This window comes from Drosophila pseudoobscura, chromosome X, assembly GCF_009870125.1.
Source record: "Drosophila pseudoobscura strain MV-25-SWS-2005 chromosome X, UCI_Dpse_MV25, whole genome shotgun sequence".
Lineage (NCBI taxonomy): Eukaryota > Metazoa > Arthropoda > Insecta > Diptera > Drosophilidae > Drosophila > Drosophila pseudoobscura.
In genome coordinates this window covers 61240440-61267657 of record NC_046683.1, presented here as the reverse complement: position 1 = coordinate 61267657, position 27218 = coordinate 61240440, and the positions used below count along the sequence as shown (strand labels likewise).

The 27218-nt window shown below is 46.5% G+C and overlaps 9 protein-coding genes and 1 long non-coding RNA gene across 15 annotated transcripts in view; 7 read left to right on the top strand and 3 right to left on the bottom strand.

Moving 5' to 3' along the window:
- Positions 1–349: 349 nt before the first annotated feature.
- On the top strand, positions 350–2025 carry ND-39 (NADH:ubiquinone oxidoreductase subunit 39). Its single transcript, XM_001352954.4, has 4 exons — positions 350–510; positions 612–1053; positions 1110–1475; positions 1529–2025. The coding sequence occupies exons 1-4, from the start codon at positions 471–473 to the stop codon at positions 1920–1922; spliced, it is 1242 nt and encodes a 413-aa protein (XP_001352990.1). The 5' UTR covers positions 350–470; the 3' UTR covers positions 1923–2025.
- A 1083-nt stretch (positions 2026–3108) lies between these two features.
- Positions 3109–14031, top strand: LOC4812474 (C2 domain-containing protein 3). Of its 3 annotated transcripts, none has more exons than XM_015188583.2 (5): positions 3199–4315; positions 10294–11103; positions 11839–12284; positions 12350–12928; positions 12996–14031. In XM_015188583.2, exons 1-5 carry the CDS (start codon positions 3376–3378, stop codon positions 13557–13559), a joined length of 3339 nt encoding a protein of 1112 aa, XP_015044069.2. In that variant the 5' UTR covers positions 3199–3375; the 3' UTR covers positions 13560–14031. The 3 variants fall into 3 exon arrangements, with proteins under 3 accessions (XP_015044068.2, XP_015044069.2, XP_001352991.4); XM_001352955.4 differs by lacking the exon at positions 3199–4315 and adding an exon at positions 9832–10224; XM_015188582.2 differs by lacking the exons at positions 3199–4315; positions 10294–11103 and adding an exon at positions 3109–3175.
- LOC117185101 (hippocampus abundant transcript-like protein 1) lies at positions 4938–6345 on the top strand. Its single transcript, XM_033384949.1, has one exon. It carries the CDS (start codon positions 4939–4941, stop codon positions 6337–6339), a length of 1401 nt encoding a protein of 466 aa, XP_033240840.1. The 5' UTR covers position 4938; the 3' UTR covers positions 6340–6345.
- LOC6900284 (hippocampus abundant transcript-like protein 1) lies at positions 6432–8036 on the top strand. The gene has a single exon (XM_002135570.3). It carries the CDS (start codon positions 6459–6461, stop codon positions 7818–7820), a length of 1362 nt encoding a protein of 453 aa, XP_002135606.3. The 5' UTR covers positions 6432–6458; the 3' UTR covers positions 7821–8036.
- A 1443-nt stretch (positions 14032–15474) lies between the features above and the next one.
- Positions 15475–18939, bottom strand: BNIP3 (BCL2 interacting protein 3). 3 transcript variants are annotated; one of them, XM_015188584.2, is made up of 5 exons: positions 18710–18939; positions 16090–16361; positions 15936–16012; positions 15699–15875; positions 15475–15624 (listed from the first exon to the last, which is right to left on the bottom strand). In XM_015188584.2, exons 2-5 carry the CDS (start codon positions 16327–16329, stop codon positions 15573–15575), a joined length of 546 nt encoding a protein of 181 aa, XP_015044070.1. In that variant the 5' UTR covers positions 16330–16361; positions 18710–18939; the 3' UTR covers positions 15475–15572. The 3 variants fall into 3 exon arrangements, with proteins under 3 accessions (XP_015044070.1, XP_001352992.1, XP_015044071.1); XM_001352956.4 differs by having other exon boundaries at positions 18420–18938; XM_015188585.2 differs by lacking the exon at positions 18710–18939 and adding an exon at positions 17289–17374.
- On the top strand, positions 17494–18891 carry LOC117185102 (uncharacterized). The gene is made up of 2 exons (XR_004470614.1): positions 17494–18315; positions 18383–18891. It is a non-coding gene; the product is annotated as an uncharacterized lncRNA (long non-coding RNA).
- A 584-nt stretch (positions 18940–19523) lies between the features above and the next one.
- On the bottom strand, positions 19524–20733 carry mTerf3 (mitochondrial transcription termination factor 3). The gene is made up of 2 exons (XM_001352957.4): positions 19904–20733; positions 19524–19843 (listed from the first exon to the last, which is right to left on the bottom strand). Exons 1-2 carry the CDS (start codon positions 20685–20687, stop codon positions 19566–19568), a joined length of 1062 nt encoding a protein of 353 aa, XP_001352993.2. The 5' UTR covers positions 20688–20733; the 3' UTR covers positions 19524–19565.
- Positions 20734–20797: 64 nt separating this feature from the next.
- On the top strand, positions 20798–22028 carry LOC4812083 (vesicle transport protein SFT2A). Its single transcript, XM_001352958.4, has 4 exons — positions 20798–21025; positions 21228–21397; positions 21481–21598; positions 21683–22028. Exons 1-4 carry the CDS (start codon positions 20954–20956, stop codon positions 21812–21814), a joined length of 492 nt encoding a protein of 163 aa, XP_001352994.1. The 5' UTR covers positions 20798–20953; the 3' UTR covers positions 21815–22028.
- Positions 22029–22057: 29 nt separating this feature from the next.
- Pss (phosphatidylserine synthase 1 homolog l(3)77CDf) lies at positions 22058–25175 on the bottom strand. Its single transcript, XM_033384948.1, has 6 exons — positions 24481–25175; positions 23835–24093; positions 23190–23755; positions 22919–23129; positions 22763–22850; positions 22058–22250 (listed from the first exon to the last, which is right to left on the bottom strand). Exons 1-6 carry the CDS (start codon positions 24774–24776, stop codon positions 22213–22215), a joined length of 1458 nt encoding a protein of 485 aa, XP_033240839.1. The 5' UTR covers positions 24777–25175; the 3' UTR covers positions 22058–22212.
- Positions 25176–25757: 582 nt separating this feature from the next.
- Positions 25758–27218, top strand: part of Nubp2 (NUBP iron-sulfur cluster assembly factor 2) — an 8007-nt gene continuing 6546 nt past the window's right edge. For both annotated transcript variants that reach the window (XR_001453378.2, XM_015188586.2), the window contains exons 1-3: positions 25758–25992; positions 26064–26506; positions 26585–26827. Coding sequence is in view for 1 of the 2 variants with exons in the window: in XM_015188586.2 (XP_015044072.1) it covers positions 25882–25992; positions 26064–26506; positions 26585–26807 (777 nt within the window). In the remaining variant the exon portion in view is untranslated. The remainder of the gene's footprint in view (positions 25993–26063; positions 26507–26584; positions 26828–27218) is intronic.

Sequence of the window (27218 nt, the reverse complement as noted above, 5' to 3'; positions counted from 1 at the left end):
TCTATTTGGCGCTCAAGTTTGGTGGATCTTTTTTTGGTATTTTCTCTGCTTGGTATATTTCTGAGGGTCAAGTCAGCATTTTTCAGCGGAATATCAAAATTGAGCAATTTTTTAGACAAAATCCAATAAAAGCAAGTATTTAAATCAAACCAGTCAAGTAGAAAATTAATTCATTAATAGGATACAATTATGTGGGCATGGCTAAATGTTCTATCTAGCTAATAATATTCGATGGAATATCAAAAACGAGGACTGTGTACAAAAGAACTAGAGTTCGTCAGTATATTTACGGTATATCTTTTAAATGAGGCGGTATATTTCGGTACATTGCTAGGGGTCGGACCGTATATTTATAAATCCGCGGTCACACTGCAGACCGTACTTGTCAAGAAAAAATTTAACAATAAAATCTGCCTTAAAACTAGGAAATTGGGAATTACTTGCTCTAGTTTGGTAAAGTGCGGTGCAATATGGCCGCCATAGTACTAACCCGGAACATGCAGGTGGCCAGTAAGTGAAACGGCTAGCCAGTAGAAAAGTGTCTGGCAAAAATTATGTAATGGTGGAGTGCAGTTCCTTTTGCTAACGTTGTTGTTTATTCCCGATTGTAGAACACCATGGCAGTGGTGTCGTGGGCGTGCTCTGCCTGCGGGGCTATGCCGCCGCCGCTGAGGATGCTCCACGCCCCCTGAAGACCATCAATCCGGCTGCCATGAAGCGCGGCACGGGCGGACGCAGCAGCTTCAACGGAATCGTGGCCACCGTCTTTGGAGCCACCGGTTTTGTGGGTCGCTATGTGTGCAACAAGCTGGGAAAGTCCGGCACTCAAATGATCCTGCCCTATCGCGGTGAGGACTCTGAGGTTATCCGGCTGAAAGTCACCGGCGATCTGGGCCAGGTGCTGTTCCACTTTTACAATCTGGAGGATGCCGCTTCCATTCGCAATGCTGTCAAGCACTCGAACGTGGTCATCAACTTGGTTGGCCGCGACTTCGAGACCAAGAACTTCAAGTTCAAGGATGTCAATGTCACTGGTGCTGAGAGGATCGCCAGGTGGGTGTCGCAAGGAGAATTGAGACCCTTCAATGATGAATTTTTCCCTCTTAAAGGATCTGCCGCGAGGTTGGCGTGGAGAGATTCATTCACCTCTCATCTCTGAACGTGGAGGCCAATCCCAAGCCCCTGTACGTTAAGGGCGGCAGTGAGTGGCTGAGAAGCAAATACGAGGGAGAGCTCCGCGTGCGTGATGCCTTCCCCAATGCCACAATCATTCGGCCAGCCGACATCTACGGCTCGGAGGACCGCTTTTTGCGCTACTATGCACACATCTGGCGACGCCAGTTCCGCTCGATGCCGCTCTGGCACAAGGGAGAGCTCACCGTGAAGCAGCCCGTGTTCGTGACGGATGTGGCTCAGGCCATCATTAACGCTGCCAAGGAGCCGGATTCCGCTGGACGCATCTACCAGGCTGTGGGGTAGGTATCCGAAGTACTCAAATGCGAACCGCTGTAATCTGTGTGTTCTTCAGGCCCAAGAGGTATCAACTGAGCGAGCTGGTTGATTGGTTCCATCGCCTGATGCGCAAGGATCAGAAACGCTGGGGCTATCAGCGTTACGACATGCGCTGGGACCCCACCTTCCTGATGAAGGCCAAGCTCACCAGCTTCATCTGCCCCGGTGCGCCCATTGGTGGTCTTCACCCGGAACGCATTGAGCGCGAAGGGATCACCGACAAGGTCCTGCCCGGTGTGCCCACTCTGGAGGATCTGGGCGTTCAGCTGACCACCATGGAGCAGCAGGTGCCCTGGGAGCTGCGTCCATATCGCGCTGCCCTCTACTATGATGCCGAGTTGGGCGAATTCGAAACACCAGAACCACCAAAGACCATTGAGGCGCGTGAGGAGCTGCGCTTGTTTGCCTAATTGATGTTGGTCTGTGTGTTGATTGGAAATTCTTAGTAAAAACTTGTTTAAGGCGATGCGTCAATAAAGGAAGTCTACATTTAAAGCGAATCGGAATCGAAAAGTTCTCCTATTCTGAATAATTGTAGTTTTTGAACAAAATTTCTGCGCGCTATCAGGTTAAAACGGAGGGCAGATTTGAATTTTCGCTCTCAAATCGTACTTAACTGTATTGGTATAATTTATATTGAATTTAAATCCTTTTTGCTCACTCACTTTCAAACAATTTCTACTTGGCGCTCAAGTTAGGTGGGACTTTTTTGGGATTTTCCTTTATGTTTTTTTCCTCGCCACAATGTCCCTTTTCGGCTCAACAATGTCCCAACATTCCCAATTCACTTACGTTTTCTTACGTCTTATGTTGCTGGCAACATTCAATTTGCATACCCTGGGTAAAAGGATGTTCTAGAATGGAGAAAATGTTTGTCATTCCTGGCTCAAACTAATGCAAAAACAATATTTCAACAATCTTTGCAGCTCATTGTCTTTCTACAGAGACCAAGAATGAGTATCGGGATCGAGATATATTTACAAGACCCTAATCATATTCATCAATATGTCTAAAACGTATCAGTTTGAGAAAAAATGTTTTTTAATTACGTTTAAAAAACAGTTTGGAAAACAGAATCTTCATATGAAATTAACGAAATAGGGTATACAAAAGCCTATACTCGCATCATGTCTTCAAATACCGGCAACACTGCGACTGATTTTTTTGCTGAACTATTTTGTTTAAGCCTTGTTTTAGCCAAAATACAATAAAAGCAAAAAGTAAAAACTAGCCAATCTTGAAGAAAATTTATTCATAAACGGCCTAAAATTATGTGGGCAGAACTAAGGGTTTTAGGAAGTAAGAATTATTCAACGGAATCTCTAAATTGAGCAATATAAACGACTATCCGCTTCGTTTTTTTTGTTGCCCATTTTCGCTATAACCGTTTTTACGCAAAATCCAATAAAAGCAAGTATTAACATTAAGCCAGTAAAGTAGAAAATAGGTTAATTAATTAGATAAAATTATGTGGGCATGGCTAAGTGTTCTATCTAGCTAATAATATTCCATGGAATATCAAAAACGACTAATTTGTACAAAAGAACTTGAGCTCGTCAGTATATTTACGGTATATTTTTTAAATTTGGTATATTTCTGGCGGTCAGACCGTATATTTTATCGACAAGTCCGCGATAGCAGATATATGGCAGGAGAGCTATTGGTATAATATAATTTATATTATTAATTTATTCGAGTGGTCGGTCCAATTGTGTGCAAACATAGTTGCAAGGAAATTTTTCAGTGCTAAGTTAACCGTGCGGCTTGATTTTTGTTTGTGTTTGTCAGTGAGAGAGTGCAGCGTTTGCCAGTGTGCGGCGTGTGTGTGTGCGGGGCACTAAAATGGCAAGTGCATAAATAATTATGCTAACGGACTATGCGCTGAATGTGTATGTGAAAAGCCAGGAACCGAAAAAAAGTGCAGCAGCATTAGCTGAGAAACAGCAGAAGTCCCACCGATCGCCGCTGGCGCATCTAGGAGTCGAAAAGAGCTGCATCCATTTCATAACCGACAAATCGATCTGGGCGAAGGGCTGGTCCTACTCCCACCCATCGGGCATTACAGCGAAAATCGTTTGCTCTGGCAAGGGTGAGGGTGAGGGTGAGAAGCCCGAAACAGCAGGCAGCGTCAGCATCATCAGCTGTGACGCCTGCACCGCCGCCCACATCAGGGGCAGTGGCAGAGACGGGAACAGCGACAAAAAGCTCTGCGCAGGAAAACGCAGAAATCAGAAGCAAAGGTCAAGTCAACAGCAGCGGCAGCATCATCCCCATCGGCAGCATACCAATACTAATACATGCACCACCAATAAATTACGGTACAGCGTACGGAGCAAGAGCCTTGCCTTATTTTTAGACTATCTGCGCGAGTGTCCCTCTATTCAAATTGTCGCTGCCGGCAGTGACGTCAGCGACCACGCCTACGATCATCCTCTCGGCAGCGGTACAGCAGCAGCAGGAGGAGCCCCACTTGGCCAGACACGTCTTCCCGTGCCGGCGCCACTGTTGCGTAAATACGCCGCCAACTACGTCAACGGTTGCAATTTCGAGCATAAAACCAAAATTTATGCTTTATATCGTCACCTCGAGATCGGTGCCCCGTTCGAACAAGTGCAACAGCAACAGCAGCTGAGAGTCGGTAAGATTCAATTGCGTATCAAGATGCTCTTTGCCGAGGCGGCGCCACCCAGCACTGCCCCCAGCGTCATCTCTGCTGTTGCTGTTGCTGCTGCTGCTGCTGAGCCGCCGCCAGCGCCCCCGCCGACCGCTCTGCTGCAGGATCAGCCGGGAGAGCTCATTGCAGGTGAGTAATGTACGCAGAATGTGTCCCCTCTCTGGGTGTGTTTTTAACGGGTGCAATATAACGGAAGTTGAAGGCACAGTGTTGGACACTGCACAGCCGAAATGACGGAAATTGAGCCACTACAGCTGTCCCTTTTTCTCCTATGGTGCTCAAGCGTATCAGGAAGTGAGCAAACGAGTCAGCATTTCACCCGTTGTATGGGTGCTATGATTCAGCTCAAAGATGAGAAATTCTGCACTGCAAGCATTTTAGGCCGTCAAATATTTCTTTTCTATCCCCAAGTTGATCGAGTGTGGCATCAGAATTCGATCTGCAGCAGCAGAGTCAGCATTCTGTCCTGTCCCAATAATATCCGGTCCGTATAGAAGAGGGCTATTGTATGTACATATATTTGTTGACTCTCTGGTGTGTGATTCAGGCATTTCCTTCTTTGCCAAGATTATAATTTAATTTCGCCTTTTATGAATAACTATAATGGGGGGAATTCGAAAGATTTCTCAGCCACGAACTTGCTTAACACCGCACTCTCTCTCTCTCTCCGATGGGAATATGCGTCCAACCCGTATTTATTAGCCCGGCTAAATCGCCAGCACTGCCATATTTATGGGTTAACACACAAGCAAATGTGGGGCGTGAAAATTGCATTTACGACTAGATCTGTAAAGTTTTCCCGACGCCATTTTTCTCGCTACTCGTTGGCAATGTTTCGATCCAATTGGAAGAAACGCCTGATCGGTGCGATACCGCAATCGGGTATTGGGAAGCCGCGTCTGAGCCATGCCCTGATCGTGACATTCGTTCATTACTTCTCCTGGGGTCTGTTGACCGTGCCCTCGATGGTGAAGCTGAACGAGAGGTTTGCGGATCGAGCCTTCCTCATCGACGGCTTGATCTATGGGACCAGGGGAACGCTTGCCTTCATCGCGGCCCCGCTGATGGGCGCCCTCTCGGACATTTGGGGACGCAAGCCGCTGATGCTGATAGCCGTGGTGACCACCTACTCGCCCATTCCGATGATGATCATCAAGGATTGGTGGTTCTTTGCCATGATAATGATCAGCGGTCTCTTTGGCGCAGTTTATTCGACGGTCCTGGCCTATGTGGCCGATGTTACCTCGCAGGAGGAGCGATCGAAGGCCTATGGGCTGACCTCGGCCACATATGCTGCTTCCATGGTGCTCTCACCGGCACTGGGCAGCCTCCTAATGGACAAGTATGGACTCCCTGTGGCCGTGTCTGTGGCTGCAGCTACTGGCCTGATGAACATCCTGTTTATATGGGTCGCATTGCCGGAAAGTCTGCCCAGGCAGAAGGAGCAAGAGCATGCCATGGACATTGCATGGGTTGGAGCACATCCATTTTATGCTCTGCGAATGTTGGGCAAAAACAAGACTCTGCTCCGCATCAGCCTGATTGTTGTGCTCTCCTCCTGGCCCGAGGCGGGCGAGGAGTCCTGTGTCCCACTCTACCTTACGCTCAATATGGGCTTTGGAAATGTGGAAGTGTCCGTGCTGGTTGGCCTTGTGGCGGTGCTCGGCATTGCAGCGAATGTCACGCTGGCACTCCTAATAAACGTCCTGGGGGCGAAGGGTACCATCATCTCGGGCCTGGTCCTGGAAATGTGCCAGCTACTACTCTACGGGCTCGGTAGCCAAAAATGGATGATGTGGATGGCCGGAATAATGGCGGCCACCGGCACCATCAGGGCCTCCGCCTGCACCGTCTTCTCATCCATGTTCTCCCATCCCCAGAATCATGGCGCTGTTCAGGGCATCATGTCTGGCATGATGGAGCTCTCCGAGGGCCTGGGACCAGCCGTCTTTGGGATCCTCTTCTATGCGTTCAACCGGGATCTGAATGGGAAGCACAGCAGCCAAAATGGGGTACCATTTGTTGCTGGGGCCATAAGCGTCCTACTGGCCATTATTTTAGCCAAATTACTAGTGGAGGATGTGGACAAGCAAAAGGTATACAAGTCCTCTGGAATAGTTGACGAGATGAAACCATTAACGGGAACGGAGTAAAGAGGAAACTCCCGAATCTGTTAAGCAAATAAAATGTTATCTTGGCCGGAAAAAGTTGTAATCTGTGTATTTGCCACACCCTGCAAACCATATAAGCCACGGTCTCAAATGTACAGAGCATGCAAATTGATCTTAAATGGACCCCCGGACGCCATTTAGTCGAGACCATGCCGCCCCAGAGATGCCATTTCGGGTTGAAAAAGGGTCCAACCGTTGGCCACGCGATCGGAAAGGCAAGTGTTACTCACACTCTGATTGTGATATTACTGGAATACTCGGCCTGGGGCCTCCTGACGATGCCCATGATAGCCACGCTGAAGGAAACCTTTCCGGACGAGCCGTTCCTCATGAACGGTCTGGTCATGGGGATCAAGGGTACACTCTCGTTCCTCTCGGCCCCGCTGATCGGAGCCCTCTCGGAGATCTGGGGACGCAAGCTGCTGCTGCTGGTGACGGTGACATTCAGCTGCCTGCCCATTCCGTTGATGTTCGTCCACAATTGGTGGTTTTTCGTGATTGCCTCGCTCAGCGGCGTCTTTGGGGTGACCTTCTCGGTGGTGTTTGCCTATATAACGGATGTGACAACGCCAGAGGAGCGCTCGCGGTCGCACGGGATGTTGTCCGCCACCTTTGCCGCCAGCCTGGTCGTATCTCCGGCCTTGGGTAACATACTGATGAATATGTACGGAATCAATACGGTGGTACTCTTCGCCACGACCATCGCAGTGGTGGATGTGCTGTTTGTTTGGCTGGCCGTCCCCGAGAGTCTGCCCAGGAAGCTGCGCACCAGGATCAGTTGGAGGCAGCTGGATCCCTTCGGGAGCCTGCGGATGATGGGGTCCGACAAGAACATCCAGTTGCTGTGCCTCATTGTATTTCTGTTACTGCTCCCCGCAGCCGGCGAGTACTCCTGTATGCTCGCCTACCTCAAGCTCAGGATTGGCTTTGACTTTGTGGAGCTCTCGGTTCTGATCGCCTTCATTGCCATCCTTAGCATCGCGATGAACCTGGCCCTGGGCTCCCTGATACGAGCCCTCGGAGCCAAGCGAGTGATCCTCGTGGGCTTGGGCATGAATATGCTGCAGCTGCTTCTGTACTCCTTCGGCACTGAGAAATGGACTATGTGGACGGCGGGCCTTGTGGCCGCCCTGGGGTCCATGAGCTTTCCCGCGTTGAGTGCCTATGCACATATCTACTACGACTCCGAGAGCCAGGGGGTGGTCCAGGGCATGATCAATGGGATGTCCAGCCTGTGCAATAGCCTTGGGCCGGGAGTGTTCGGCATTATCTTTTATCTCGCCGACGTGGATCAAGAGCCTCCTGTAGCAGCTCCCTTTATGTTCGGGGCCATCTGTCTGCTCATCGCCATCCTGGTGGCCATCTTCATGCCCCTCAGCCAAGAGCCGATGGGGAAAAAAGCCGATTGCTCCGAGATGTCGTATGTGATTGAAATGGTTAACGAAGTCCCTACATCCGTATAGAAATAAACGATAATTCGGCTTAGTTTTAGAAGTTGGTCCTTTCGTCATCGACAGATGGGCTTCAGTGGGCTAAGATTTAGTCGGTGTCGTCACCAAATCAGCCAGTCGCGGGTCTCCTGCCTCTCAGTCGACGACCGCTTCTGTTTGTTTTGCTTTTTATTTGTGTTTTTGTTTTCCCTTTTCCGACATTTTCATTATATTTATTTATAAATTGTGCCTCTGCTCTTTTTCGCTATTTCAAAACAGAAAATTCACGACAGTTTGTTGACTCTTACGTAAGAGCGGCGGGGTCGCGGGTTCGTCTCGCGCCTCTTCGGAGCACAACATTTGGCAAAATTTAATTTATTAACAATTGCTGCAGAATCCCGAAATAGTCCCAGATCTATCCAATCACTTGGCATAAAAATACATAATACCACTCTCCTCTATGTATTTTCTGTTTGAACGGGGCAGCGCCGAAAACTTTCCATTGGGTCGGGCGGGCGGGCGGTGAGCGCAAAGCAAAGAACCCAATGAATACAGATGTACATATGTATGCATGTCGTGTGTGTGTATGTTACACACAAGCGAAGAGAGAAAGAGCGCCATAAAAATCACGAAATAGTGCGATATACAAAACACGTGCGGCACACACACAAGTACAAGCTAGCGGTGAGCGAACGACGGCGAGAGAGGCAGAAGAGCGACTCGTAGGCGACGTATAAATATTATTTAACGGTAATCCAGGGACGGATTAGGCAGCCACAGGGTGGATGTAGCTGTGTCGGGTTTTTTAGTGGAATTCATGGTGGCTTATTAGCCATGGGTCTGAGAGATCTTGGATCTCCGTTGTACTGGAAAAGAATTGCCATGGGTGGGCCATGCCTTAACTCCGCTCCCGTCCATCAAAATCCAGAGAGGAGAGCGCAAACATAACTTTTGTCACACTTTATGCTTTCAAGCTTAGTTCTCTGCACTTTTTTGTTGCTTCTCTTTCGCGTTTCGCGTTTGGCAGCGCTGTTGCCGGCTAAGTGTGGGGTTTTTCTGCCATTGGCCTTCAGTTCCGCGGTACGGGACTTACTTATCAACCAGACAAACATATTGTACATATGGAATCTACATCTGTACAAAAAAAAAACCTATGAATGTAGAAGCAAACATAAAAATGGGCAACGATTCCAACAATTTAAAGAGGAATGGCGGAGGAGAAGAAGCATGCACAAGCGAGAGGCAAAATGTGTGAACAACAAAAGCATTCGTTTTCGCATTTACTGCTTTGCAGGCAGATACTTTGTTGCTACACGGTTTGGAGACGGTGTGGAATGGGGATATCGATAGGCCTTGCCCTGATGGACAAGCGGGGAGGGGTCCCCCATCTCGCTTTCCTTCACACTCTTTCATTTCTCAGCTAATGCGAATTTCTATGGGTTTTAATTAGTGCTGTAAATATTCCCCTGATGTCAGCGAAAACCGAATGGAACAAAACGTTGCAGAATTGCTACGGCGTACCGTACTTTTACTCTCCCCCCCTCCCGTTCCTGTGCCCCCGTGGTTATCTGATCCAATTATGTCATTGAACCTGATGCCAGACTAGGCGACTCTTATCAATTATCTTGGAGCAAATCGAAATTTTGCGCGTTACCAGGCGGGTAAATCGGGGAAAAAATTCGCAATCGCACGGATAGCCTTTTGACCTTTTTAGTGCGGATTACAGTTACTACGACGTATACGTACATATACTGTGTGTACGTTCAGTGGATAATGCCCTTGAATTTATTGCAAATTGTACTTCCTTTTGTCACTGAACTTTGCCAATGCCAAGCAATTTATGCTAAAAATTTATTTGGGTCTGGTTTTGCTTTTGGTCTATGCGAACGAGTGACGAAGCGAGAGAGAGAGAGCTGGAGAGAGATAGTTGTGGAGAGGGGAATTTAGGTGGTAAGCTTTGTGTGTTTTTGTGAATACTCTACACAAGTATGCTGGATACACCGTAAATGCCTGTCCAAAACAGTTCAAGGGAAAATTGACAAAACTTTTAAGACAAAAATTACGAGTATTACCAAAATCAGATACAACTTAACATTGAACTGAATTCACGACATTGAGAAAAACTAAGACCCTAAAGGGTGTTCAGAGTTCGTGTCAGCGTGGCCGCTCTTTTGCACAGCTAATGCGCGAGAGCGGGAGCCAGCGTGTGAACACGTGAGAGCGGGAGAGAAATGCCAAGCAGAGCATAGAACTCGATTACGGTTCTCTGCCGGCATTTTCGGCGTCTCCCTTCCACACACTGCCGCTGCCGCTGCCGCTGCCACTGCCGCTACCGCTACCCGCCAGCTTTGGCTGCGAGGCCGGGACTGTCCATCCACAATCCACATTTGGAAAGCCCACGTCGTGGAGATCGGTTTTGTTTCCGCTTTAAAGAACTGTAAACACACCGAGCACATGTGAACTGTAAGAAGAGGAAAACTAACGATCTAAATCTCTAATCTTGCAGGTACCCCCAACAACCTTGAGCTAATGGAGGCCATGAAGAAACTGGACGCGGATCTGGTGGCTCTCTTCGCCACCGCCGCCGCTGAGCCGTTGGAGCAGCTGAAGAAGCAGCAGAAGCTGTGGCCGGAGCAGGAACTCCAGCTGCAGCAGTCCCCTGCTGATACGGAGCTGGTCATCACGCCGGAGATCTTCCAGCGCTGCAATGCGCTGCAGCTGCACCTGGAGGCGGTTACCCTGCAGCCGGAGGGCACCCAGCGCATGGAGCTGCTGCAGAGCGAGGTGCGTCCCATCTTCACCGTGGAGTGCCAGCTGTCCGAGGACCTGATCAAGTCGGTGGCCCGCTATCCCATGTTCCACGTGATGCAGTTCGAGTCGGAGAAGTTCCAGAGCCTGACGCAGTGCACCCGTTTCGGGCAGACGCAGACGCGCGAGGTGCAGCTGGCCTGGAACGACAACGAAGACATGGGTCATGTGGATCTGACCATTTGGTGGCGTGAGCCGGGCACCTGTCTCAACGAAATGCTGGGCATGGGCCGGCTCCACCTCAGGGAGCTGTACGAGGCCTCGCTGCTGGAGCAGTGCAAGTGCGTGGCCGTGAAGCGGCGCGACGTCCACCTGGGCAGCATCTATGTGAAGATCAGCCTGCGCTTTGACGAGCAGCTGGAGGCCAGGCGCCTGGCCAACAAGAATTCCTCGAATATGGTTGGCCAGAAGCCGAACCAAAACCCAAAACAGATTCCCAATCAGAATCAGAACCAGAACGAAAGTGGCAGCAGCAGTGGCAGCACCAATCAAGCAGCAACCGCCCCAGGTGAATATATATGACTAATGTCGTGTGCCTGCCACCAACAAGAACAACAGATACAGATCCCCAAACAACAAAAACAAAAGCCAGAACCACACGATTATCACTCGCACCACCACCACAACACAGCTGCCACAGTGCCACCACGCCTCCGCCTCCTGCAAATCCTCCACACCCTACTGGCTGCCATTGTACAAGTGCTGCCCATCATTCTGTTTCAATTATTAATAAACAATTTTACTTTTACCTGCGAAAAAGATGCACAAAAAAAAAAAGAAACCAAAACAAATCAAACAACAAAAACAAACAATTTCTTATGTGTTTTTATGTTTATTTTTTCCACGTATTGTATTTATTTGGTTTTTCCAGAGCTTTTGTTGGCGGCACAGTGGGTTTCGAAATCATACAAATTATTAGAAATTTAAGCGATATTTATACAGTCCATTGTCCATTAACCGTTGTCCGATGTCCGTTGTCCGCTGTCCGCTGTCTCCGCTTTCCTGCGCTTCCCCTCCCCCCAACAGTTGGGCACGTGCCATAGCCGATTTGACCCGGTTTTACCCGGTTGGCTGCTTGAAAGCTCTGACCGACTGTTGTCGAGGCGATAAGGCGCGAATCTCGAATCTGATACATTAATCGGGGAGGAGCTGGGGCTGGGGCTGGGATCAAGGTCCGTTGAACTATGACTAATCTGTAGATGGCTAATCGTATCCTCTCCTGGTTTCTGTCGCTCTCTTGCAGCTAACTACAGTTCAAAGGAAGCTCTGACACCCCCACAACCACCGCCACCGCCGCCGCCTCCCCCCAAAGCAAACGGCAACAGGAAAGCCTTACTGGCCAGCGTGAATTTCATGGCAGAGACAACCAAGGTCCGGCTCCTGCGGGGCTACATCTACGCGGGAGAGCTGCGGCAATTGTCACCGACAGACACTGCCGTCGGCCAGGAGCTCTCGCTCCAGCCCTTCTGGCAGCCACAGCCCCTGGTGGCCAAGCTCAACGATGTGGGCTCGTTCCAGCTGCAGGAGCAGTTCGCCATCATCAACGATGAGAAGTTTCTGCTGAGCGTCGATCGGCAGCAGCTGTTGATGGAGCTGCGTCCACTAGGCGGTCTGGTGAGGCTGCCGCTCCATCAGTTCTACATTGCGTACAGGGATGCCAGCATCACCAATCATCTGTGCAAGGGAAAGGTAAGGCGGCATCACACATTCCACACATCTGTTTGTCTAAAGTAAAGTGTCGGCTTTTTGCACAGCTACCCGTCATCTCCATCGATGGCTGGGCTCCCATTGTCCATCCGCAGTCGCAGGCGCAGCTGGGCGAGCTCAAGGTGCTCCTTGCCATTGGCAGCGAGTCACAGATTGCCCAATTGAAGCAGCAGCGTGGCTTTGACCAGGACAACAATCAAGTGCCCACGAGCAGTCGCACCACAGATCTGCTGGACATGCTCCAGAATGCACTGACCGCGTCTCCACCACCCGCGAAAGTTACTACTGGCGCTGGGCCAAGTCCGCCCATAGCTGGAGCAGCTCCCTCAGCGGCCAGCAAATTCAGTTTCGACTTGCATATTGTGGGAGCAGCCGGATTGCCTCTGAATCCGGGCTATGGGAAATCGGGCAAGAAGCAGGCCAAGCGTCAGGCTGCAGCCAAACAGCGATTCCCACCCAACGAATCGCCCAACACCTATGTGACCTTCCAGGCCCTGAACAGCAACAGTCCGACGTACAAGTCGCACGAGGGTCTGGTCTATGCCACGCCCGTTGTAGAGAAGTCCACCACACCGCAGTGGCGGACCAAGTTCCGGGTGGAAGTGAGCCTGGATTACCTAAACAATGTGAGTACAATGCTGCTAATTCTCTCTATCTCCCTCTCTCTCTATCTCTATCTCTGTCGATTTGCAGCCCCAGAAACTGTTCATTCTGAAGCTGTGGAAGAAGGCTGCCATCAATGCAAGCGGCAGCACCGAACCCACTCCGTTGGAGGATGCCATCATAGGGTTTGCTGCATTGAATCTCAGTCACAAGAAGCCAGGCGGCGAGCCGGCTTTTCCCAGTGGATGGCATAACATAGTCGATTTTAATGGGCGCGTGACCGGCGGCCTCGAGGCTCACGTGGAGCCACTGCCGCCGCCCGGAGGCACCAGCATGGATACTGTGATAGATCAATTCGAGCAGTCCATGGAGCTGACCCACCTTCATCTGGGCCAGGCCATCAAGCGAAAGTACACGGAGCTGGAGCAAATCTCACAAAGATTGCGCACACGTCTGGTGGACGTCACGGAGGAGGCCCTGACCTCTCCGGAGTACGATGTGGATGCAGCACTGGATAACTGGAAGATGGTAGAGACGGATGGGTACGACGACGAACTGGTGGCCGATTTTGAGCGGGCCCTGCGTACACCCACGCCCCCCAATTCGCCACCGCCCACCGCACAAAGTCCAAGTAATGAATCTGGCCGGGAATAGCCCAGGCCTGAACCCACACTTAGTCAGGCAACTTTTTTCCCCTCTCTGCATCTCGATGTTATCGTTGATAAAGGCTCAACGCTAGCTCTAGTTAACCATCTAGTTATACAGTATATATTATATGGATCTTGATCACGATCATGCACACCCACACCCTCACCCATACCCTCACCCTCACCCGCAACCAAACGCATATTGTACTTAAATTGGCATCCCACTTTGCCTCGATTCACCTTTTGATGGCTGTCTATATAGCATAAAATCAAACAAGCAGCAACGATCACCCAGCGATCGTTCCATTGAAATACAAATTATTGATTGATTGAATTATTGCTTGGGGAGCATCGATCCCCAGGCCACATGCATTATATTATGTATTAGTTTCGAAACTGTGTTAATCACCTAAGTATTTAGACATTATTACTTAATGAAAATTTAAATAAAAATGCTAAAGCAAAGTGCACACAAGGTATGGCGCGTCGAGTTCTTCCTTCTACGTATATTTCACAGAAAGTCTTTCGATTGATTGATAACCATTTGTATATTGAAATCGGCTAAAACTCTGTTGGCGCACCTGCGGAAATTCCCACTGCCCCGCTGAGTCATCAATTACTATAGAAATAATAAATATTTCTGATGAAATGCACAGACCTATTGACAAACATCTATTTGACGTCCGTGTGTTTGCAAGCACCCTAACGTCGTCATTCATGGAAATGTTATTGCATTCGAGGCGCATTTGTTGAATGTCAATTAAAATTCTAGAAAAGGATCTAGCCGATTCGCAGTTGGCCCCTACACATGCATTACATTTGGTTATCTGGCATCTGGCATGGAAACGCTCCAATAGATTGCTAGACTTAAACAATCTGGAGCGACCTTTGAAGATTGTGACCGACTGCGAAAACAAATGCTTGACGGACTTTAAGAAGTGGCTCCACATATCCGTAAACTGATTTTCCTGATCTCTACCTGCATTTGTATCTTGGCTTGCAATTCAGGGGAACCACTGGATTATCATACAATGGCTGGACGGCTTAGACGATAGCTGAGAAAGGTATCTTAAGGACTGAAATACCTAAAGCGTGACCCAATCCAACAGATTTCAGTGATCCTAATCCCAAGAGATAAGGATCGTTCCATGTTTCAGCCAAAACACATTCCTTTTGAGATTATAAAAGATTTCAAACAAATTCTGTTTAAATAGATATTGAAAAAAAATTTTAATATAAAAATTGTTACAACTATTGTGTGATTTTTTTTTTTGTGGGGTTAATAACCCCTCCCTCACATATTAATATATATATATATATATACACATATATCATTTAATATATATGTATATTTGCCATATCTGGATTTATTTTTTCTTCTCTTTTATGTTGTTTTCTAAAGGCTAGAAAATCATAAAACCATTTCACGAATGCACAACAGAAAATAATGATTTGGATATACAATTTGATTGAACTACAATATGTCTATAGATATACGCGTATGGGTGTATCAGATGTAAACGAAATACTTCGAATGGATTGGATTGGATTTGATTGGAGGATTAAACATATATGGGCGAAGTGAATGCTAAGAGCGAAGAAACTACAGAAAAGCATATAGTAGGGGGGGCTGGCTATATGCGGCTTTTCTGTACTCAACTTGCCGCCTAGATACGATACATATAACGTGTTAAATATATAAAACTATAGAATATGTAATGTGTATTTAAAAAAAACTGTTAATCTGTTATACCCACTCCTCGAGACTTGCCTTAGCTTGGTGGCTTACAAATTACAATTTTATCTTACGAGAAAGTGTTACACAGATTGCTTTCTGTCGAAAAATACAAATGAGCTGGAATACGTTTGGCGATTTTTTTGTAAATGGAACGCTTCATGTTCTGTTTCTGTTTCTTTTTCTGTTCTTTTCTGTTCTCGATTGATGTGCATATTGATAGATTGAAAACGTTTATAAATCTGTATGTTCTGTATCTGTTTTTTTTTTTTCTTATGGCGTCTTTCAGTCAATGACCACGCGAGTGAGGAGTATGCCGCGCTTGCTCAGCCACAATCTATAAATAACGAATGAATAATTATCAATCAATGGCCAGAGATTGCGGACCGAGGTGGCGTGGCTGACGCTTACCCAAAGCCGGCACCAAGCAGCAAGGACAGGACATTGGTGAACAGCAGCGAGTAGAGGATTTCGCGGGAGAACAGCGATTGGGCGCCCAAGCGCTTCAAGCGTATGGAGTAGCCGCCAGTAGTCTTCTTTTTCTCCTCCTCCTCGCCGGCCTTATGCACAGCCTCGAACTTCCAGTTTCTGTAAAACAACGATATCTTTATTACACATTGTTCCACAAATATTAATGCTCGCTCGTACTTGGGTGGCTGCTCATCTGCGCTACGATTCCAGTTCTGCAACCAATCTCCATTGTCTGTGTTCTGTTTTTCTCCGGCCTGCCAACAAAAGAAACGTACACGAGTATAGTGTCAAGTTCTTCGCCAAGGTTGAACCTCCGTTGCCTCCGACTTACCTTTGTCCAATAGTTAATGTACACGTTTCTCAGCTCATCATCGGGACAGAGTTCCGTTTGTGGACTGTTCGGTGGGCTCTTGGGGCTGTCTCGGGGCGTATCACGACGAGAGCTGGCCAGCGAGACCACACGGCTCGACTGGTTCGATTCGCGCTGTGCCTCGCGCAACAGGCGCAGATACTCCTCCCCATTGTTGAACGGCAACGGTGTGATTCTGTCGGGGCTCTTGATACCGGCCATGGCAGCTGTTGTGCTCAGTTCAATCCAAGATTCTGCAAAAGTAAATCACATGGAATTGGGTCATTATGATGAACAACAAGCAACAAAGAGTAAAACAAATAAAGAGGAGCGACAGAAAGCTGTAGCCAAATGCTGTGAAACTATCTGCATATTGAGCTGTTTGTATTGGGTGCTGGTTAAACATATACATATGTATGGAGTCTTCGTTTGTTTGCCTAAACTGTTTTGTGCTACATTTTTCATTCAGTAAAGCAAATTTTCGGACCGAAAAGACTGTACTTGCCTAAGCTGGTCAGAAATTAGGTTAATTCACATTTCGAGAGTTATCGTAGCCTTTGGATTAATATGCATCACTCCGCTCAAAAGAGATTCGTGAGACGAAGTTTGAAATTCACTGGGAACTTTGTTCGAAAAGATTCGCGTGAGACACCACACAGTTTTACAATCACTGTGAAAAGCCGTTCAACGCCCGCTGTGGCTCCAAAAATACAACGTCGTCACCCCTTTGCCAGCCTTTGTTTTTGTTTGCTTAAACGTAAATAAAATCTTTCCCCCGTGCGCGCGCGCCTTAATGTCTGTGTGTGCGTTCATGTGTTTACGTGTACGTGTACGTGTGCCCGTGCCCCATTGATAAGGCAAACACCGCATTACCCTACCTTCCCCACACAATTTCCGTTTCTTTTATTGGAGCAAGCGTGTACACACACACACCTACAAACAAATGCAAACACAGACACGTTTTCAAAGCTTATCAAAATAACGAGAAATTGTATTTTCAAAGCGATGCAATATGTCTGTGGGGACAATCGTGTGCAAATTCCACGCGAGAGATGCTTGGCTGGCTGATAAGGAGAGCACAACAATAACGGCAACTAATTTAGTAAAAATTTCACAGACCGAATCAATTAGAGAGCAGCACAGGGGAAGGGCGAGAGAAGCAAAGTGCAGGTTTCACTCACGTGGCAGACCAATCATGCTGTGCTGACAAACAAATACTAAATGATGCGTCTAGACAGGGTCTCAAAGATTTATTCGTAACCATTTTTGCAAACCCAATGCCAGGTAGGCCTTGGATTAGGGCGCACAGGTGACCACAGTTATCGGAAATACCCACTGTATAGTGTACACGGAACAGGTACGAAGGGAAACGCTAAGACAAAAGTGTGTTTAGGGGTGGCAAAAACATGGCTTGCTGACTCACGGCACGTAGGCCGAGTGCAACAGTATATGTGTGTGTCCAGTCTCTGTCTCCCTCTCGCCGTCTTTTGTTGTTTGCATCTCTTGATGCGCAGCTGCTGCTGCTGCTCTGATGTTGTCCCTGAGCCACGGCCCATTGAACCGCCTTTTATTGGATGACTCCTCCATATCATGCATACATGAGCGGTAGTATCTGTGTGTGTGTGTGTGTGTGTGTATGATGATGATAAGTAGGCAAAGCCGAAAAATAATTGAGGCTAAAGTCAAAGTCGCAATTTCTGGAATATGTGGGAATCAACAACAATCATGGGAGCAGAGGGAAATGCCCTCCTACAATTGCTTCTTAAAATATTTATTTAAAAATTATTTAAGCAAACAACAACGAGAGGGGGGGTAGGCGTGGGCACTTTGACGTCAAACGGTAAAGTGCAAAGTAAAGAGACATGGCATGAGAGTGAATGGTCATGCACTCTCTCAGTGCAAATTGGAGGAGGGCAATGCCAGCGAAGGAGAAAGAGGGTACAGCCTCTTTGTTTTCACTCTTTTTTTTGCTGCGAAGTTGTGGCTCTTTGTTGCCATACTGCTGCAAAGAGGCGCAACAAAGCAAAGCCTTGAAATGTAAGATGCGGGAGGGGCGGATACAAGTGGAGCACTGGGGAAAATACGAATATGCGGATACAAACAAAACACAAACACAAACATCTATTTATAACGCGTCGTCACAGCCACAACTACAACAAATAGCACGCAGAGACATAGCGTGTTAAAAAAAGGTATATCAAGTAAAAGGTAAGTCCAGACTACTTAATGCGCATTGTTATTGTTAACGCAGATAATGAAATTTCACAATACACAGAAAATAGCTATGCCGAAGCAAAACCAAAACAACTTACCGCCCAGCAAATCTTCAGTCGATTTTGGTGTCGTAGACATTTTGTTTAGGTATTTGTGTGTGTTTGTGGGTATATGGTAGGGCTTTCTGGGTTCAGAGTGTTCAACACTTGTACACCAAAAGATAACTCGTTCTCCGCTGCTATTTATTCAGATTAAATTCAAATTTAATTTATTCTTCTTGTTTTTGCCAGTCTTCTTTGAGCCCTTTTGTTATTATTCGCACGTTTGCCTGCTTGTGTGTGTGTATTCGCTTTTTGTGTCAATGTATGAGTGAGAATATGCGTTTTACTTTTTGTTTGAAGCTGCGCTGAATCTCCGTCTGTGCACTGGTTGATTGATACTATTGTTTTCGTTCTAACCAAGCTAACAGCTTGCACTTTAAATATTGCAACTTTGTCCAATGCTTAGCCGAAGCGCTCTCTTTTAGGATTAAAATAAACGGAAAATCGTTCCGTTTAACAAAACAGGAAATACTACGCACCCGCCAAGCTTAATGCCAGTGTGACCGCGACTTATCGATCACATATATGGTCTCACCCTCATAAATATACCGAAAATATGTCGCAAGATAAAAAATATACCGTAAAAATACTGACGTTCAAGTTCCATCATATTCCTCATTTTTTCTATTCTGTTGAATATCACTAGGTATCTAAGAGTCTCAGCTCTAAACTTATAGTTTTATCCGATTAAGGAATGACTTTCCTACAAGACTGGTTAATTTTAAGTTCTCATCTTCATTGGATTGTTTACAAAATAAGGTTTAAGCAAAACCGGTCAACAACAATTTACACTAAATTAATGTTCTTACATGGTAACTACACGACAACTACACCTTTGCTACATATTAATTACTTGCCTATGTTTTATCAAAACCGACACCTGGAGGGGAAGTGTGTTTCATATACGCCCTATGGAAACGCCAGTGTGAAAAACCTCCGTTATCCACCTTGGAACATTTTTGAAAAGTTGAGATTTTGATGGCAAAGAATCAGGAATGCGATGCTGATATTCGACGTGGCCTGGGACATGGCTCTAAATGGCAGTACTACACGGTTTCTACATCATACAAAATACTTTCAAAACTATACAATTTACAAATATACCGATAGGTCGACCACATATATTGCACGCGGCGTTTATTGTTATCGCGTTTTTAAAAACAAATCGAACGTTTCCAAGTCACTTTTTGCTACATTTCGCACAAAATAAAAATTATTTCCCAGCACTATCGTTCTAGGCGAGATGTACAGGTCTTTCTGCGGATCGTACTGGGCACGGCCCAGTAGTTTAAGGAACTCGTGACGTTCGCGCAGCCGGAATTCGCGCGAGGCCAGCAGCTCGGCGCATTGCACTATCTGGGAATGTGGCAGGCCCATATCCTTGTGAATATAGCTGAATCTCTCTACCAGATCATCGGGACCTGCAAGGAGACATATACGGTTTATCAATTTGAGAGGACAGCATTTTCCAATCAACTTACGGATCATCATCAGACGGGGCTTGCGAACAATCAGGGATTGCAGCTCCCTGGCACTGAAACCCATTTCCTCGCGGAGGGTAAACACAGATTTACGCAGATGTTCCATATTATATGTGATCAAATTTGGCTCTTTGGTGGCCATTAGACGCAGGTCGTGCCCACTCAAACGAAACTCCTTTTGGAAGTAGCCCAGGCGGCGATCCACGCGTTTCGTGGAGAACATCAGCCAAAACGGATTCTGTGTGAAGATGCGCTGTCTGGCCTCGTCCGAAAATCTTTTGCTCTTCAGGTACTCTACGCGCGTCTGCAAATCGTCCAGATCCTCTTTGAACAGCAGCGGATTTTTTGTGACCATCTTGCCAAAGTCATCGGGTGCAATGCCCTGGTCCGCGAGAAAGGACAAACACGGTTTGATATTCTTCTCAAAGTCCAGGCGGAGAACAAACTCGCCCAGACCCTTGCGCCTCTCTATGCTGTGCAGATCCACGCCCAGGCTAACAAGCTGCTGCAGTGTGCTTGAGCTATTGACATAGGCGGCCAGATTAAAGGATGGCACGTGGGCCTCCCGGCTCCCAAAGTCCAAGGCAACTGCACTGGAATGTTCAGGCGCAGGCTCCAGTTCCTTGTCATTTGGTTTTGTGGCCACATCTACTGATTTGATTGTATCCACCTCACTTTGTATACTTCGGTTGGCGCGTATATGCCGGCATTGAGCGCAAATTGCTTCGAATTTCGCTGCATTTTGTGAACTTTTTATAATGTTACGTATTGCAGAGCCAAACATGATGCAGTCGATATATTTATCAGCAGGAAGTGTTGGAAAATGATTGAAATAACTGCAGCTAGTGGGTAATCGATATACATCGATATACGTAAATCGGAGACTGCCAGACTGTCACACTCTCGATCTGGTTGATCTTTGGTTTTCATATTTTCTTTATTGTTTGTACAGCGCAAAATTAAGTGACATATTGTGGCTTTCGTGTAGTGTTCCTGGCCAAAGACCTTTTTGGATTATAGTGTTTGGTTTTGCTGGACAAGCTGGAAACGATGGACAAGTTACGCCGCGTTCTGAGTGGAGATGAGCCCACACCGGAGGAGGAGAGCAGCATAATAACACAGGTGAAACCCATTGTTTATTGCAGCCCCATTAACCACTGATCCCATTTGCAGCTAAAGATGTCGGTTGGCTCGATTAGGGCACGTTACTGCTACCGCTACCCTACCATACGCCCCCGCGATCACATGAAGGCAGAGCAGCTGTGACTCAACGCTTATCAGCCGTATTAATTATTTTACCGCCATTATTTATACATAAATGCAGATTAACGACATGTCCACACTGAGCTGGTCCACACGCATCAAGGCATTTTGCATTTGCTTTGTCTTGGGCATCTTTCTATCTCTGTTGGGCTCCATTGCTCTCTTTCTGCACCGCGGCATTGTGGTCTTTGCGGTTTTCTACACACTGGGAAACATCATCTCGATGGCCAGGTGAGGCTCCGTTGTTTCACATCTTGGTTTTCACATGGACCAGCTAACGAGTTTGTCTTCTCCCGTACACGCCGTATATCCAGTACTTGCTTCCTGATGGGCCCCTTCAAGCAGGTCAAGAAAATGTTCGCCGACACGCGCCTGATAGCCACCAGCATTGTGATCGTGGCCATCGTTATGACATTCATTTCCGCCATAGTGGTACAGCATGATCCCATTTTATCCCATTTAAAATTATAATTTTCTTTTGATTTGTATTGTTTTTTTTCGTTTATCCGTTTTTAGTTGAAAAAGGCTGGACTCACGCTTATATTCATAATCATACAATCGTTGGCCATGACCTGGTATTCCCTCTCTTACATACCCTATGCACGGGATGCGGTCAAGAAGACCGTCTCGGCATGTTTCGAGGTCTAGACAGAATGAAACGTTCTCGCTGCGTTTCGGTATTTGTACATAACTCGAGAATTTCAAAATACGTCTCTTAATTTAATTAACAAAAATTGATTAAACAACAATTGTATTAATCTAGCATTAGCACGTAGATATTGATTTTACATTTACTTTAATTTTCGCCCATTCACAAGTATTGCCTTTGGTTCTCCTTTTTCAATAAATATATATATACATATATAGATATATATATATTATATACATATATACATTTACATATGTTTTGTATTTAATTTAATCAGTACAGTTTTCATTGAGTGTATGTACAACGTGTGATTCCGTTCTTTGATTTGCTTTTGTCTTTTCCACATTGCCGGTTTGTTTGTTTAGTTTTTGTTTGTTTGTAGCTTTCAGTTTTTAACTTATTTCACCTTCTTCTCTTTCTGCGGCGTCAAGTTACCTAAAAGAGCGGAGACGAAAGGTTTTTTAGATCGTTTGAAAAGTAACAAAATGAGTTAAACTATTTTAATTTTAATGTCGTAGTGCGCAGTGCTTGGGGCATCAATGGATTTACTTCTCGACACTTGTGCTATTTATTTGATGGCAATGCAATCCAAAGAGAAATAGAGAGAGACAAAATAGATAGATAGAGAGAGAGGGGGAGAGATGGCAGGGAGAATCATGAGTTCAGAAAGACGGAGAATTGCGATTAAAACAATTGAAAGAGAGCCAAAAATTAACACAAAGTCAAAAAGTGCAGATAAAATGTTAGCTATAAATCAGAAGCAACATTGGAAGTATTAACAATGAAAATTGGTTCATATATTCAAGATTATCTACCCGTCGAAGGCTCAATTGATTGCGTAGGGTACATGTACATACATATATCACTGTTAATCTTCAGTTTATTCCCCATTTTCATCTTATTCTAACCAATGTTGTCTGATGGCCTAAGCTTGAACTTGGACGTACCTTTTGACGGCGACGGCGATGGCGAAATGGCAGGACTTTGGTTTTTTCTCTTCGTGGGCAACGAGGTTTCCTTTTTCAGCTGGCGTTGCTGCAGAAAATAAACAATAATTTATAATACTGGAAATGGCAGACAATGGCAGATTGTAGGCGACAAACCTGCCATAAAACAGCTACAGCCACAAATGCCACCGAGATGATCACTTGAATCGACAGCCACAGGACAATGTTGATGGCTTGCGTGCGCTCAAACAACTCCTTGCCATTCTTAATGCAAAGAATGGCCTCGGAGACCATGATGGCGCCGTAAACCCAACACTGGGTGCCGACTCTCTTGCAGCGAGTATCAGTGACATATACATAATATTGCCTGCAAAAGATGGAACAGCCATATAAAAATGGTTTTGGGGTTGGGAAACTAAGAACTCACCTGACCGATGGCGCCACAAATAGACCAATGAATATCAGACGTCCAATAACAATGAAGTGATCTGGTGGCATCTCGAAGATATGCTTCAAGAAGAACGTATTCAATTCTGTAACCTGCCAGAAGATGACCAGCTGAATGACGGCCGCAAATCGCATGGCCGTTGACTTTGGATCCAGCCAGCGAATGGCCGTCCAGCTCTCCGGAGTAAACTGCAGCATGGCACGCTTGATCTTGCCCGTTGTGGTGGATATATCCTTGATGCTGGCCCACTTGTATTCCCGCATTTCGAGCATTTTACAGATCCAGAGGCCGACATAAATTCCCAAGCCATTGCAGATAATCACATCCAGAATGAGTGCATCCCACCAGCATTCGATAAAGTTCGGCAGCAGATGGGCAAAGGTGATCTCGGTGATTTCCCACATCACCGATATGGCCCACAGAATGCCCATGTGACGGATGAGGATGGCCTTGAAGGCCCAGCCTAGAAAGTGGCCCCAGGCAAACACATCCAAATGTCCCTTGACACGGTCCCAGCTGATGTCCGTACAATTGACACCGTATTCCTGAAATAGACAAAGACCGAGATACAATGCATACATGCATACTGCAGTACTAGAAGCCATACGAATATGCCATTGCTACCTTTTCCATGTCGATGTGAAAGTTCTTCAGTTTGGGATCGATCCAATAGAATATGCTTCGTATTGTTGGATAGTTTTGGAACATCAGAAACTGCAGCGAGAGCAGATACAGCACCGAACAGCCAAACAGTATCCTCCAGAAGGCCGGATGCGGCCTCGTAAATGGCCCATTGGGTAATGCCAGCACCGAGATGATCAGAAAGAAGAACACAATGCAGAGGAGGCCGGCCCAAAGATTATCGTCCACATTCGTCTCGTTTCTGAAAGGATATAGCATGGGCATGCCCATTGGGTAAATGAATTGATCTCTGGCTATGATGTCGAATTTCTGTGCTCTCTGGTCTGACAGACCATTCCTTATCAGCATAGTCGCACGTTTCGGTTGCGGGGTCAATGAATTGTGCTGTATGTAGCCGTAGTTTATCGTCGTTTTGTTTCGCTCTCTATATATGTACTATATATACGTGCGTATTTTAGTTTTGTGAACCTTGAGCCGCCTGAAATGACACTTTTGGCAGTGTATGCATGCATGACATTTACTCGTTTGCCTCAAACACTTTCGATACAAGCAAGGTCCGCCACACATCATGCAACGAAAGATCAATAGTGTCGCGGTCATTGTCGTCGGGTCGGTGGTTGCTCCTTACCTGACAAAGGCAGTGTACATCACGGCCAGCACGGAGACGGCCAGCAGTGTGATGGTGTGGGGCTTGTAGAAAAAATCCAGTGAAATGTCATCCACAGGACGTTCGTTGACAATGACAAAGGTCTTGGCGATTTCCTCCTTGCGTTTGCGTTGTGCTCCAGCACTGTTGGTACCATTGTCGCTGCCACGCCGTTCCTTCGTTGGGGTGGCAGGAGCACTGGCTGCTCCTGATTTGTACGCAGGTGGGTGATCACCATCGGCCGACGGCGTACCACGTGAGTTGGAACGCTTCTTCATGGCCTGGCTTCTAGAAAGTCACTCTAAATTTGATTATCAGATGTAAGCGGATGGCGTGATGGTGGGGTGGCGCTGGCGGTGGCGGCGTTGTTAGGCGGACTGATTGCTGCTGATGGGTGGTGTGGTGGTGGCTCAAATACATGCGGGGAGAGCAGCGGGTTGCGCAACATTCGGTTGTCGGCTTGATTTCTACGGCTTTGCCGCTGTCAAAATCGCCCTGGTCCGTGTCCTGTGTCAGCTGTCAGCAATGCCTCACGCATAGATGCCCGATTTTTGTTAAATCAATGTGATTTTATTTAATCTTTTGCCAGCAATGTCTATTGTTGTTAATTAACATGCGCGCGGCAGTGTGACAGTTTGACTGCTTAGCCCACTTAGCCCCCTCTATTTAAACAGTTCAACGACTTGAGGTGAATGGCGTCAAATATTACTGATTGCAAATTCTTCTTGTAGACTCTGAACTAAAAAAAAGCCACGATATCTTTCACCTGAACAGCGCAAAAATTTATTCAATTTTAATTTTTTTTGGCGGATTATTAAAGTACTGCCTTGGGGGTACAATGGGTTAATTGTTCTCCGTCAAGGATTGGATACCATATTGCTCGCTTTTGATATTCCGTGGAATATTACTAGCTACATAGATCTCTCAGCCCTGCACACCCAATTTTATCCAATTAATGATTCAATGTTCTACCTGACTGGCTTGTTTTAAATACTTGACTTATTTTCCTGCGACGGCAATTCCGTTAATTGTTTTTGCCCCAATTTTGGCGCCTCAACAACAATATATCGTCTCGTATATCGATAAGAAGTCAACTTCAGCCCACTAACCCTCCCCCTACTTAAATAGGATAAAAACTTAGTTAAACCATGGAAAATAGTACATATAGTACATAATTCGTCTTGTAGATCCATCTATTCAAAAAAAAAAACCACAATATCTTTCACCTGAACTGAAAGCACTGCCGTACACATAAAGTGATAAGACAGTGTTGTCAGACGGTCGCAATTTCGCTCCCAGCGCTGGTAAACAGCTGATGGCACACTTAGGCACACTTGTTGAAATAAAGAATTCTGGAATTATTATATACAATAAGACAATATTATGTTGGACAAAGTTAAGAACGTGATTATAGTGCTCTCTGGAAAGGGTGGAGTGGGAAAGTCGACTGTTAGCACACAACTGGCGCTGGCACTACGCCACTCCGGACACAAGGCAAGTGCCGGGCCAACTATTTCACAATGAACCTGCAAACCGGATGCGTAATTGTTGTATTTTCCTTATAGGTGGGCCTGCTGGACATAGATCTGTGTGGTCCCAGTGTACCGTTCTTGCTGGGCCTCGAGGGGAGCAATATTTACCAGTGCGACGAAGGCTGGGTCCCCATTTACACGGATGCGAGCAAAACTCTGGCCGTGATGTCGATTGGATTTCTGCTAAAGAATCGCACGGATCCCGTGATTTGGCGTGGTCCCAAAAAGACCATGATGATACGCCAATTCCTCACCGATGTCAAGTGGGAGGAGCTGGACTATTTGATCATCGACACGCCACCCGGCACCTCCGACGAGCATATAACCGTCATGGAGTGCATGCGTGAAGTGCCCTGCAATGGGGCCATCATTGTAACAACGCCACAGAGCGTGGCGCTGGACGATGTGCGCAAGGAGATCACATTCTGCAAGAAGACGGGCATCAAGCTACTGGGTATTGTCGAGAATATGAGCGGGTGAGGATCAGGTTTATGGAGGCGGCGGCACCTATCAGCTTTGATCAACTTACTGAGACTTTCGTTTACTTTTCACAGATTTGTTTGCCCAAATTGCACAAACTGCACCAATATCTTCTCCTCGAACGGCGGCGTGGAGCTGGCGCATCTCGTTCAGATACCACATCTCGGCACTCTGCCCATAGATCCACGCGTGGGCGTGCTTGCCGGCTCGACAGCTTCTGTGCTGGACGAGTTGCCCGATTCGCCAACGGCCCAAGTGCTGAGGGGAATAGTTCAGCACTTGGTTGCCCTAACATAGATTAAAAACTGATTGGATTGGTAAGTTTTTCGTTTACTTTGGTTTTATTTTTGCATCATTTTGTTTCTGCGTTTAATGACTAAATTGTTTAACAATAAAATGAAATGAATATGGGAATGCAGGAATGCAGTCAATCCGTTTGAGGCGAACAAATAATGTATGTGTATCGTATATATTTATGTATACATATATAATTTATGAGTGAGAGTAAGTATATAGTATGTTTATAGTAGCACTACAAGGTCGTTTAATAAGTTTTGCGGTTCGATAAGAGAGGGCGTTACGACTAGTCTAATTTTTTGTTTGTTATTTTGGTACATCTTTTTTATAATTTAATTTAATTCAATTAATTTCCACGTGGTCGTAAGAACAAAATATTTTGACTTAAGTCTTGGGTTTCAGAAAGCTGTG

What these genes read in the sequence shown, in the direction of transcription:
- ND-39 (XM_001352954.4), top strand. Translation starts at nt 471, where the DNA reads ATGGCCGCCATAGTACTAACCCGGAACATGCAGGTGGCCA. An exon ending in GGTGCTGAGAGGATCGCCAG is followed by an intron (nt 1,054 to 1,109) that starts GTGGGTGTCGCA and finishes TCCCTCTTAAAG; the next exon opens with GATCTGCCGCGAGGTTGGCG. An exon ending in CGCATCTACCAGGCTGTGGG is followed by an intron (nt 1,476 to 1,528) that starts GTAGGTATCCGA and finishes TGTGTTCTTCAG; the next exon opens with GCCCAAGAGGTATCAACTGA.
- LOC4812474 (XM_015188583.2), top strand. Translation starts at nt 3,376, where the DNA reads ATGCTAACGGACTATGCGCTGAATGTGTATGTGAAAAGCCAGGAACCG. An exon ending in ATCATCTGTGCAAGGGAAAG is followed by an intron (nt 12,285 to 12,349) that starts GTAAGGCGGCAT and finishes CTTTTTGCACAG; the next exon opens with CTACCCGTCATCTCCATCGA. An exon ending in GCCTGGATTACCTAAACAAT is followed by an intron (nt 12,929 to 12,995) that starts GTGAGTACAATG and finishes GTCGATTTGCAG; the next exon opens with CCCCAGAAACTGTTCATTCT.
- LOC117185101 (XM_033384949.1), top strand. Translation starts at nt 4,939, where the DNA reads ATGTGGGGCGTGAAAATTGCATTTACGACTAGATCTGTAAAGTTTTCC.
- LOC6900284 (XM_002135570.3), top strand. Translation starts at nt 6,459, where the DNA reads ATGCAAATTGATCTTAAATGGACCCCCGGACGCCATTTAGTCGAGACC.
- BNIP3 (XM_001352956.4), bottom strand. Translation starts at nt 18,459, where the DNA reads ATGTCTACGACACCAAAATCGACTGAAGATTTGCTGGGCG. An exon ending in GACTGAAGATTTGCTGGGCG is followed by an intron (nt 16,362 to 18,419) that starts GTAAGTTGTTTT and finishes TTACTTTTGCAG; the next exon opens with AATCTTGGATTGAACTGAGC. An exon ending in CTGCTTGGTGCCGGCTTTGG is followed by an intron (nt 15,625 to 15,698) that starts GTAAGCGTCAGC and finishes CGTTATTTATAG; the next exon opens with ATTGTGGCTGAGCAAGCGCG.
- mTerf3 (XM_001352957.4), bottom strand. Translation starts at nt 20,687, where the DNA reads ATGTTTGGCTCTGCAATACGTAACATTATAAAAAGTTCACAAAATGCA. An exon ending in GCCCCGTCTGATGATGATCC is followed by an intron (nt 19,844 to 19,903) that starts GTAAGTTGATTG and finishes GTCTCCTTGCAG; the next exon opens with GTCCCGATGATCTGGTAGAG.
- LOC4812083 (XM_001352958.4), top strand. Translation starts at nt 20,954, where the DNA reads ATGGACAAGTTACGCCGCGTTCTGAGTGGAGATGAGCCCACACCGGAG. An exon ending in AGAGCAGCATAATAACACAG is followed by an intron (nt 21,026 to 21,227) that starts GTGAAACCCATT and finishes ACATAAATGCAG; the next exon opens with ATTAACGACATGTCCACACT. An exon ending in AACATCATCTCGATGGCCAG is followed by an intron (nt 21,398 to 21,480) that starts GTGAGGCTCCGT and finishes CCGTATATCCAG; the next exon opens with TACTTGCTTCCTGATGGGCC.
- Pss (XM_033384948.1), bottom strand. Translation starts at nt 24,776, where the DNA reads ATGAAGAAGCGTTCCAACTCACGTGGTACGCCGTCGGCCGATGGTGAT. An exon ending in TTCACATCGACATGGAAAAG is followed by an intron (nt 23,756 to 23,834) that starts GTAGCAATGGCA and finishes TGTCTATTTCAG; the next exon opens with GAATACGGTGTCAATTGTAC. An exon ending in CTGTAGCTGTTTTATGGCAG is followed by an intron (nt 22,851 to 22,918) that starts GTTTGTCGCCTA and finishes TATTTTCTGCAG; the next exon opens with CAACGCCAGCTGAAAAAGGA.